We start from the raw sequence: 11,560 nt of genomic DNA, 5'->3' as shown, positions 1-11,560 counted from the left end.
GGAAAAGAGTCACTGATGTGAGCATAATTAGGCTCTTGCATATGTTTAAGAAATACATTTCAGAAGTTTTTTGAAGTTGGAATCCCAGGTGGTGTGAGGTTGTTTGTACCAAGTACAGCCAAAGTCTGACCTAGAGTATGCTCAGTGTTGTGTAACTGCAGATCTCTAGGAAAGACAGTAAGAAACAGGAAAAAGAGAGATCTTTATTGAATATTGTGCCAGCCTTCCTGGAACTTGAGGCTTGTGGAACATTTTTAAACAGGAATATAACAATCAACAGTGTTTTCCTTTCTTTTCCCTTTCCTTTCCCTGCCACTGTTTGTGCAGCATCGGGAGCTCCTTCTCTGCTCTTTTAAGCTATCTAACTTCTATTTTTGGCAAGATGCCTCTGTAATTCATATATTCTAAGAGTCAATTAAAGTCATTATTCACCTTACTCTGTGCTATTTTGCTCTAGGATATTTTCTTACAGACAATGATTATCAGTCCAGAGTGAAAATTCCATTCTGCATAAAAGCTTTTCTGTACTTTCCATAATCCATATAGTCCTTCTCTGATCCTTCACCAGTGCTGCTGTTTTCTTTAAGAAGGAAGTGACACAGCCTTTGTGCAAGATGTGTATTCGCAGTGCCCTAATGATGATGTACGTAAGTGGTACATACACAGACTCCAGGTGCTTCACTGCTTTACTCTGTATCAACTTTTCATACTCACTATTTCTGAGTTCCTCCTGTGAATCTGATAACTTTTCTTCTTGGTTGTAGTGGAGTAGGGAGAGATCTTAAATGGTGTTAAGTATGCCAGTGTGTGACACGAGAGAGCATCTCACTTCAGGTTCTGAATAAAAAAGGGAGCTAGAGTTGGACTGGAGTTCTTGGAAAAAAAAAAAGCCCTTTCACCTTGATTTTTGCTTATAAACTGCAGCTTGTAGGTACATGTTAAGTGAACGCACAGCTGTCTTCAAACTGAAGAAATTTGTTGTTTTTTTTTGTGTTTTAGTGATGGATTATATTCACCAAATAACACGTATCCAGTTCCTGATAGTAATACAGTCTGAAGATTGAGATACTGAAAAATGATTTGTTTTCATTTTATAGGCGTTAACTGACTTCTGTTTCTTTACCCTTTGTCTTTTCAGGCAAGTCCATGAAATCCAGTCGTACATGGGACGTCTGGAGACTTCAGACAAAGAGTCAGTACACTGTAAGTATTTAATCAGGGAGGAAAGTCCCACTCTGGTTCTGATTTGATGTAGTGTGCACTTTTAACCTCAAATGCTCTGTAATTAAATATGCAATCATTCTTGCAACTAATTTGGCATTTCAGTTACTCTTGATCAACTGGTGATGTGGAATGCATTAAAACTGTTTCACTGTGCGACTTAATTAAGGTGATGTTTTGTAGGAAAGAGTAGAAAATAGAGAACAGTAATTGTCCTCAAAACAAATTCCTTCAGTAATTCTTGAATTAAGAAGTAGTGTTAACTGTAAATACTTCTACAAGTGTCTTGCTATGGCAGTGCCAGGTATTTTTTGGTGCTGTACTTTTGGAACTCATTGTCAGAGTATGCTGTGGAAGCATACAATAAAAACAGATTAAGATAATCAAATTTGTACATAGAAGGAGGTAAAATTAGCATATACATGTGGAAGGAGCTGCAAATTCAGTCATCGTGAGGCTATTTTATTAGAGTTCAGAAGCTGGAAAATCTCACTGTATATCAGCCCTGTTGTTTTACTGTTCCTTAAGCATCCATTAATTGGCAGACATGTCAAAAAGATTATTAGTCCAATTTCTGCAGAAAAAAGACTATAATTTGATGTATAGGAATTTAAGCAGTATGATTCAGGCTTGAGAGTTGCATCTGTTCCAGCCTCATGAAGTTCGGCAAGGTCAAGTGCAAGGTCCTGTATCTGGGTCGGGGCAATCCCAGGCATAAATACAGGAATGTCTTGAGAGCAGCCCTGAGGAGGAGTTGGGGCTGTCAGTTGATGAAGGACTCAGTGTGTGTTGCCCAGAAGGCCAATTGTATCCTGGGTTGCATCAAGAGAATTGTGACCAGCAGGTCGAAGGAGGTGATTCTGCCCTTCTTCTCTGCTCTCAGGAGATCTCACCTGGAGCATGTGTCCGGTTCTGGGGCCCCCAAAACAAGAAGGATATGGGGCTGTTGGAATGGGTCCAGAGGAGTGCCATGAAGATGATCAGAGGGCTGGAGCACCTTCCCTATGAGGACAGGCTGAGAGCTGGGGCTCTTCAGTCTGGGGAAGAGAAAGCCCCAGGGGGACCTTATAGCCCTTCCAGTACCTGAAAGGGGGCTACAGGAAAGCTGAGGAGGGACTTTTTAGAAGAGCATATAGCAAGAGGACAAGGATAAATGGTTTCAAACTGTGAGAGGGTAGGTTTAGACTAGATATTAGGGAGAAATTCTTTACTGTAAGGGTGGTGAGGCACTGGAACAGGCTGCTCAGTGAGGTTGTGAACTCCCCCTCCCTGGGAGCATTCAAGGCCAGGCTGGATTGGGCTGTGAGCAACTTGGACTGGAGGGAAGTGTCTCTGCCTATAGGGTTGGAACTGGATGATCTTAAGGGTCCCTTTCAGCCCTGATTCTATGATGTTAGCTCCTTCTTGCATCACTGTCCTGTAGAGGCTTGCATCAAGACCAGAGTACTTGATGCGAGAGACAAGATTTCCAGAAATGGGATTATGTATCATCTCACACAGTCAATAAATGAAGGTAGTATTTTATTTATTAAAAATACAGATATGTACTCTATATGTTGTTGTATATTTGAGAATTTTGGGATAAGGAATTATCCCTTGGCTGAGGAACCAGGTAATCAAAGCTTCTTTTGAAGCTTTTCTTTTACAGCTTTGAGCAAATACGATTTCTCAGAGCAAGAAGGGATTAAGATGACCAAGATGGTAATACCACTGTTTGGACCAGCTAAAGCTGATGTAATTGCCCGCTGTTAACTTGATTACTCTTCTGTTAAGTTTGGCAGTATTAAATGATGGATAAATGAATTAGGACAGTTTGCTTGAGTTGTGTTTATGTACTTGACTTAAATTCCTCTTTGAATGGGTGAGATCAAAATGCAAAGAAAAGGGGTTAATGTAAGTTTCCTTTCTGGTTCTTCTGATTGTAATTTTTTTGGAAAGTCCTGAGATGCTGTGGAGTAAGTAGCAGTTGGTAAATATTGCTTTTCTCTACACCTTTATAGTCTAAAACCAAAATAAGAATAAACAGTGTATCTTAAGACTTATCCTAAATATAAACTAAGAACAAATGGTATCTGTAGAATTTTAAAATCATTTACTGTAGGACTGACCATGGCATTCTGTGATTAGAATTGGCTGCACAGACAGGATGGTGCTTCAGTGTCCTCTAATACTCATTCTGTGGATGTTCTCTGGAGGGTGCATACTTTCAGCCTTCTAGCTCTCCTTTATGCAGAAGAATGTCAGATGATTTGAGGTCTCCCCGTAAATAGTGAAATGCTGGATTGTGACATTCGTAGAGAAAGTGGCTTTAAAATGAAGGCAGTCATGGCCGAAGCAGGTTTTGCTTTACAGTGATGACAGTAACTGAAAGCCTGTGAGTCTTCTTTTTCCCTAATTTTATGCCTTTCCCAACTCGTTAAAGTACCAGTATTTGAGTTTGCATTTTGATTTCTCATCTCTCTACTATTTCTACACACAGAAGCAGTTGCAAAGTAGATGATTACAGGGACAATTGTTATGTAAGTCCTGTTTTCCCACCTGTAAGGGCTCCCCAGCCCTGATTTGGGCATGCTTTTCAGAGCTGTCTGTGCAGCACGCCAGTTTCTGTCTTTCTTCTTCCCATGCTTTGTCAACCTCTCCTGCTATAGATGTGGATAATGCAATTGTTTGTTAACATTTTTCATAAGTTTAAATTGCTGTTGTTGTGAAGATCATTTTGGCTATTAGCTTTTGTGAGCAAAACCTTGTGAGAGAACACAGAGGGGAATGTAAGAACTTTTAAGTCCTAATACATATAGGTGAGAGGGAAATACAGTTACATATTTCAGAAGAGCAGGGACTTTTCCTGTTTCCTTCACAGAGGAGGGATGGAAGGCAAGATTCTTAAACTAAAGAAGTGGCTTTTCATGACTTGTAGAGCTCTTCGTTAATTTTTATTTTCATCGAGTAAAGATACATCTTTTGGTTTGAATGCTTTTGAGCCTTTGTCTTCACTCTGATTGCGGTTCTTTAATTCAAATCAAAACATATTTTTATTTCCTTGCAGTAGTAGAAAATGAGATTCAGGCAAGAATAGACAAGGTATTCAGCAACTTGGAACGTCTGGAAATCCTGTCCAGCAAAGAACCTCCCAATAAGCGACAGAATGCTAAACTGTAAGTTCACCTTCTTTGCTACAGTAAAGGAGTAGTCCAGTTATTTTCGTTAAGCTGATTGAAGCCCTTTGCTTTTTCACTTGATTGAAACTTTTCTGCTTTGCAACTTAAATCTCTGTGCTCAGCTGTAACAGAACTGAAGGGCAGAGGCAGGATCACTTTCCTGCACATAACTGCAGTCTGGTGATGGAGCTAGATTCATGGCTCTGTCTGAGAACAGCAGACTTTGATTCATAAAGGCATTTCTATTCTGTACAGTATTTGTTTTAATGGTATTTTTAGAGATGTTGATGACTAAAATACGATTTCTAAAAAGAGCACTGGTTTGAGCAGGTGGTTGGACCACAGACTATTAGAGAACTTTCCATTCATAATTGTTCTGTTAATTGTTAGTCCCAGAATGCCTCTGTAGATAGTAGAAGTGGATTTCCTATCGCCTGTATTATAAAGGTTGGTATCTGAAATAGTCATCTTGGTTTTCTTTGTGGTCACTGAACATTTAATTAGAATCAGTGGAGTTCTGGACGTGATTTACCCCAGTGGAAATGTCTCCGATATTGCTCACTAGCTTTTGTACCTTTTGTAAAAACTGAGACTTAAGAACATGGTGTTAATTAATGAAACTTGAAAGCTTAATCTTTTATGTGAATGGGTCATAAAACAGAAACTGTTCAAATCTTCATTAAATGAAGAGTATATATATATATATATATAATCACTTTGAAGAGACTTACTATAGGAGATGATGTATATGATAGCTCAAGAATTCCGCTTTGCTTTTTATCTGTAGCCTGCAGTTAAATAATCACCTGTTCAGTAAAAAAAACACAAATGAGGCACAGAAGATCTAAGTTTGGAATAGAAGCCTAACATCAAATGTACTTTAGATGTTCTTTAGATAAAAGAATCCATTATTTTTAGCATTTGCTGTTAATTTATAATGCTCTGTTGTTCATTAAAAACCACCGCATAAAATTGGTATTTCTTATCCCTGGGAATTTCTTTCTGTTGTTGATCTTGTCTAGCCGAGTTGACCAGCTGAAGTATGATGTTCAGCATCTGCAGACAGCTCTGAGGAACTTCCAGCATCGCCGTTACATCCGGGAGCAGCAAGAGCGACAGCGAGAAGAGTTACTAGCACGTACATTTACTACTAATGTAAATATTCTTCGTTTTAGATTTCTCTGTTCTTGCGGTCATTATCTTTCAGAGAAGTTTCAGACAAGACCTAGGCTTGATTATTAGATTACTGCCATGTGGTGATGTAAATGGAATAAAGATAGAAAAGATTCATGATACACGGAAAAAGTACAACTCTCATGAAAGAAAGGTTGGTCTATTATAAGAGGCAGTTGTGAAAGGCTACAGAAATTGCTGCTTAGATTTAACCAGAGCAGCTCTGATTTTGTATAGCAGTTTGAAAAGGTTGAATGAGGTAGGTACTGAAGTATACATTTTTCTTGGATCTGTCAGATATCCCTGTAATAAGAAAATGATTTATTTGTGAGTTACTGGCCTAGCTTTTTTGGTTAGACATTTACCCACCAGTTTATATATGTCAGCTCAGTGTGAAAGCATCCTAAGTAAGTCACTGTAAAATGTGTAATAGTTCTTGGAAGCTCTAACAGTGTTCTGGACATTCTGCCTAATTCGAAGATATGTGGGGCCTTTATCTTTAAAACAATTGAACAATTCTGGAGAAAAATGCTAACAGCAGATGAAAAATATGCTGTCATCTAGTGCCCCTATGAGCAGCATGCAGAAGGCCAGGCTGAATGGTGCTTTGAGTCAAACTGATGTAGTGCCACGTGTCCCTTCCCATGGGCAGGGTGGTTGGAACTGGCCTTTCTAACCCAGACCATTCTAGGATTCTGTGAACAAAGATCTACCTAGACAGTTTTCTTGCTGCCTTGTGCATAAATGAAAATCAACTGGAAACTCCTTGCACAGGGAATGGAACTCTCCTGATTTGAAGTTTAATAAGTATCTGAAGGAATAGCCATTCACATGCAAATCCAGGTGTTTCTGCTTTGCAGATTCCCGTAAGATAACATATTTTTTTAACTTTTGTGCCTTATTAGCTTTTGATCAAAGAGTTGTGTATGCTTTCTAGAGTCTTTGACATCTAATAATTCTGACCTTGCAGCTGGGAACATCTCTGTCCTTTATCCTTCATTCTTTCAAACTAGATAAACAGAACACACACCTAAGCAGACACCGAACACTGGACTATGCCTGTCATTCCTGTATTAATTTTTTGTCTATCTTTTTCAGTGTTTTTACATGCTTATAACCTACATCTGACAGTCAAATGTAGAGCATTAACTATCTTTTGCCTCAGAGACTAATTATGTATTTAAGTAATTCTTGCCATTCTGTGTACATGGAAGCAGGTAACACAGTGTTTCCACACTTAATTCTCACCTGTACAATGACTCCTATTCATGAAACAGCACTAATAGTTTACAGCTATTACCTTGGCTCACAGTGGAGCGGTGTCCAAAGAAGAATAGACTGGAAGACTTTGGAAGACAAAAGTGATATCTTCTGATTTCTTGTGTAAACCAGATTGTACAATTTTATTCCAGTTATTTCGATTTTAAGATTTATAATTTCTACTTAAGATAATACATCTTCTCTGGATATTTTAGTTTTTTCTAGATAACACCTTCGTTGGTGAGTGAGTTAGACCTTGAGGGAACTAGGTTCATAAAGTCTGTTTGCCCTCACTATCCGAAATTGCATCTTGTAAATGAGTTTATAGAATGTTATCTCCCATACATTGTTTTAGAGGTCTTTTGTCATTAGAAATGTGCTACTGTCTTCCAGAAATCTTTCACATGTAATGATCAAATTACTCCTTTGTTTAATCCCTTCTGCTAGTTTTTATGTTCTCTTGTAAATACCCTTTTTTATTTGTGTCATAAAGAGATTATGAACATTCTCAACTTTTAATTTGTCCTTTAATCTTCTGAAGTCATATTTTATTTGAATAGCTGGTCAGTTTTGCTTCTTGATTTAATTCCTGTAGGCTTCTCTAAACTTTGTTTTTTTCACTCAAATACTAACATTAGCTTAACGTCCCTATAAAAAACTGTTTAAAACATAAACTCTCAAGTCCTGTTAAGGGCTGTTTGTTTTTGTTTGTTCTCTTTCTGGATCTATGAGTGTGAGTAGGCAAGGTAATCAAGACCCTGCATTTCCCCTACAGGACTCTGACACCACCATACCGATCGACGAAACATTACAGTTTAATGAATCCCTGCAGAATGCCCATCGTGGCATGGATGATCTTATTGGCAGTGGGACCAACATTCTTCAGGGGCTGAGGGACCAGAGAGTGACATTAAAGGTGGGGGCATCATTTTTTACCAAAAAGACCCCACGTTTCTGCATTTGTGGTGATCTGGTTAAGTAAAATAAATAAATTTGTTTCAGTGCATTGCTTCAAGCTGAGAACACTGGTAAAGACCTAAACTCCAATTTAGCTAAATCTAAAATCTTAATTGTTGTCATTTTACTAGGAATGTACTTAAAATCTATTTTTTTAACCTGGTATGGTAGCAGTCTTCACACAGTATCTACAGCACTGAATGTTTTGTTCTGTTTTTTTAATATTATTTTTTTCCAAATGATGAATAGAAAGTAATGGCTAGCTTACAGGTAGTTTAGAAGAACCACAACGCTGGGAAAGTATTGGTGTTTAAAATTACTAATGAAGATAGTAAGTCCAGTGTACCTCAGCAGTATGTCTTCACCCGAATACTGCTCAAGAAAGCTGTATTTCTTTAAGTCTTTTAATAACACTTTTCCTTTGAAGAATAGAGTGGTGTTCAATTTTGAGTTAGGAGTTCAAAGGTATAAAAGAATCTTTATAATAAGAAGTGTGTGTTGAGGAGGAGAGAGATGGATTTCTGAAAAGGGTAATTCCTGTCTCTGCTGTATTCATCCTGTGATGCGGGTAACAACTACTGCCTGTTTTTTTGCTTTGTTTTGGGATGCATTTGCCAGAGGATTTAAGCATTTTTAATTGCACACAAATCCTTCCTTGTTGTCAGACAAATCATGCCTCATAACTCCATGCGTTGTATATAATGTTCCACTGACAACCTTGCCAGATAAAAACAGTTAGCTGAACTGTAGACACAGTTCAGGTCTTTCCTCTCAGAGATGGAAGATAGCTTCATGGTTACGGTAGTTTGTTTACTGACCTATGAAATAGATATTTTATCTAAAGTCAATTACTAGAAAAACTTGATGATGTAGATTAAGAATATTCAAGAGGTGTATTGCAGCTGAATCTACCACAGCAGTGGTGGATAGAAAGGGTCCTATTACCATCTCATAAAGCAGAGGTTACTAGTGCTAGAAAGGTTCTCTTGGAAAAATTAACTTCCCTTTGTGTAGTTTATCTAGAATGGTGCTTTTCATTGTGATGGCAGCTGTAAATTCTTTTCCTTCTTTGCAGAGAGGATGATCTCTAGCTCTGAGCTGTGCCTAGAGTACATGTATGGACCTGTGTTCTGTAGAGGTTATTTTTGACAGTTTCCCTGAAATAAAGTAGCAGTATTAGTGCTGCACTGCATAGTGATTCTTGGGGCATTTCCTATTACTTCCAGTTGTGCAGCTCTGTTACACGCTTAGTGGTGATCTGGTAACTTTTGGGATCCACAGACATTCTTAATAATACCAACTGCTTCATCAGTGAAATGAAACTGAGGTATGGCCTTGTTTGCAGCATACCTGCTAGCAGTCTTGTTCAGTGCTGTTCTCTGAAGGGATGTCGTGAAATTGCATTAATTATACTTTTATATGCCTTTACACTGCATACCACCACTGGCATTACAAGTTTCTGGACCTCCTTATGAACTTGTTGATAAACTGTACTTCAGCAGGAGGGGAGTTCTTCAAGGAAGGTTTTCAAGAAGCTTCAGGCTCTTAGACGGTCTGAAAGTAGACCAGAAAAACTTATAATTGCTCCACACAGAGCTGCTGTCTGTGTTGCTTCTGTCAGGATCCATCGTTTTGTATCTTTTACCTCTGTCCTGTTCTTGTGTGTGAATTAATTAATCATATCATCATTTCCAGGATCCCAAGATCATCTCTTCTGACACTGTTGGCTTAGGGCAAGTTCCATCATTTTCTGAGGGATTAGAATTCACTGCATGCCATACCATATAAGATAAAGTATTTTATAGAATAAGAATTGTGCCATGAAGTTAATTAATTCTTTGTTGTCTTTTTATTCTTAGGGAACTCAGAAAAAGATCCTGGATGTTGCCAACACATTGGGCTTATCCAATACAGTAATGCGGCTGATTGAGAAGCGAGCCTTTCAAGATAAATACTTCATGATTGGGGGAATGATTGTGACTTGTGTAATTATGTTTCTTGTCGTGCAGTATCTGACATGAGTTACTAAACTATTGCCGGAGGATATCATCTTTTGGGAGCAAGATGGACTGCCCTCCAAAATGTACTTTCCTCTGAGTGCTGCTTTGGATGAACCCCTCCTGAGAACTTCAGAGTTTACAAATCACACTCAGACATGTCATGTGGAAAGCACATAGGGGATCAAATTTCTTTGGGGACAGTGTAGATTAGAATGACCCTATAAAAATATCCATGGCCATTACCACTTTCATGTTATTGTCTGTTAAGTTTAAGAATCTGATTAAGTAGGAAACAGAAGTGAAAATTTTGTCCAGATGTTTTACAAGGTAGGAATGTTTTTTTTTTTCTTTTTTGTTTTTTTTGTTAGATAGAAGAGGATGCTAAGGGAGAGCATGAGAGAATGCTCTTATGACACTGAGGATTGACCTCAGAGAGTGTATTTTGTGTTGAAGGAATTCTCTCACTGAAGAGAATTCTGCATTATTTGTCAGCGCACTCTTGCAGTGTAAGAGTGCAAAAAGAGGCAGAAAGTGAAGGATTCCCATCTTAGAGGAAGAAGGACTGGTAGGGACTTGACAGGTTCAAACTCTAAAAGTATGGTTATAACTTCTGGTAATGTTTTTGTATGCCCATACAATTCTAACCATTGCAAATCTTTAGGCTGAAATGCTTCTCATCTGAAGTATATTTCAGTAGCTTTGCCATGCTGCTTCCTAGTCGAAGCTGAATGCTGTACTCTGCTTCCTGACCGCTACAGGTCATTGAGTGTCATCTCAGTGTGCCCAAATCCAACCTCCAAAACTGTAACACTTGACATTTTTGGTGCTAATGCACATCTTGTTCTGAAATTATTTTCTGGGATGTTTGAGGTTGTGTGACCTGTAGCCAGTGTTTTTGGATTTGGTGAAGCAGATAAACTGCTGCTGTGTTCAAATTGAGTTCTGTCATTTTTTGTGTTCACAGAGCCAGAATGGGGCCTGCTGTTTTTTTTTTTTTTGTTTTGTTTTGTTTTGTTTAATTCAGAGTAACAGTGGGATAAGGGCAACAAACCTCTCACTTAAAACCAGTTATCATCAGAAGAGTTTCCTGAAGCTACATATCTTTAGATGGTAAACATTTCCTTTGTCTCCCTTGGAAGAGCGATCTTCACATTATTCTTAGTACCTGGAAATTTACTGTGAAGGACATGCTTACAAAATATCATCTCACAGAGATGATAGCCAACTTAGATTATATATCCTTGGTTGTGTAGATATATATCCACATTTAAACATTGACAGTTATGAAATGCCTCATAGTTGAAGTACAATACTCATTTCCCTGTATACTTTGGAGACTGTTAGAATGATTCCATTTCAAACAGTCTTCAGATACGTTCTTATTTTGAGTACAAGTCAGGAGTATTTCCAGATGTCTAACAGAGGCACAGAAGTTTCACATTTTGATGATGTGGCATTCTGCTGGGATTTCCTCCATCTTCTGTCTGGAAGGGTTGTAGGTCTTTTAATTAGTAACACTTTACAAGTGTTGTATTTGTTGCAATAAGCTTTGCTTTCATAATTATGCAGCTTGTTGCAAACCTGATTTTTTTTTTAACGGTTAATAATACAATTTCTTCAAAATCTGCTAATAAGGCCAAGTGAAATAGGCTTCATCAGGGCTTGTTTACAGTTGCTTAACGTAAGTATTGACTGATCTGTGGCATATCTTTAAAGTCCAGACGAGACTATCCAATTTGATCAGCCATCACCAGCCAATCAGCTTCATATATGGACTCCAGGAAAAGAGAA

General features: G+C 38.2%; 1 protein-coding gene across 2 annotated transcripts; it reads left to right on the top strand.

The window, feature by feature from the left end:
• The first annotated feature begins 1,141 nt into the window (after window positions 1-1,141).
• GOSR2 (golgi SNAP receptor complex member 2) lies at window positions 1,142-10,312 on the top strand. 2 transcript variants are annotated; one of them, XM_065747732.1, is made up of 5 exons: window positions 1,142-1,203; window positions 4,268-4,376; window positions 5,402-5,534; window positions 7,588-7,728; window positions 9,629-10,312. In XM_065747732.1, the coding sequence occupies exons 1-5, from the start codon at window positions 1,164-1,166 to the stop codon at window positions 9,788-9,790; spliced, it is 585 nt and encodes a 194-aa protein (XP_065603804.1). In that variant the 5' UTR covers window positions 1,142-1,163; the 3' UTR covers window positions 9,791-10,312. The 2 variants fall into 2 exon arrangements, with proteins under 2 accessions (XP_065603804.1, XP_065603805.1); XM_065747733.1 differs by lacking the exon at window positions 7,588-7,728.
• Window positions 10,313-11,560: the final 1,248 nt, after the last annotated feature.

This window comes from Cyrtonyx montezumae, unplaced genomic scaffold (genome assembly GCF_038088225.1).
Source record: "Cyrtonyx montezumae isolate F1298 unplaced genomic scaffold, pur_monq_1.0 scaffold_48, whole genome shotgun sequence".
Classification (NCBI taxonomy): Eukaryota; Metazoa; Chordata; class Aves; order Galliformes; family Odontophoridae; genus Cyrtonyx; species Cyrtonyx montezumae.
This window is presented reverse-complemented; position numbering and strand designations above follow the sequence as displayed.

Excerpts from the sequence above, each read along its gene's own strand:
- GOSR2 (XM_065747732.1), top strand. The coding sequence starts at position 1,164 with ATGGGACGTCTGGAGACTTCAGACAAAGAGTCAGTACACT. Across the intron at positions 4,377-5,401 it reads AAGCGACAGAATGCTAAACT|CCGAGTTGACCAGCTGAAGT; the intron begins GTAAGTTCACCT and ends GATCTTGTCTAG. Across the intron at positions 5,535-7,587 it reads CACGTACATTTACTACTAAT|GACTCTGACACCACCATACC; the intron begins GTAAATATTCTT and ends TTTCCCCTACAG.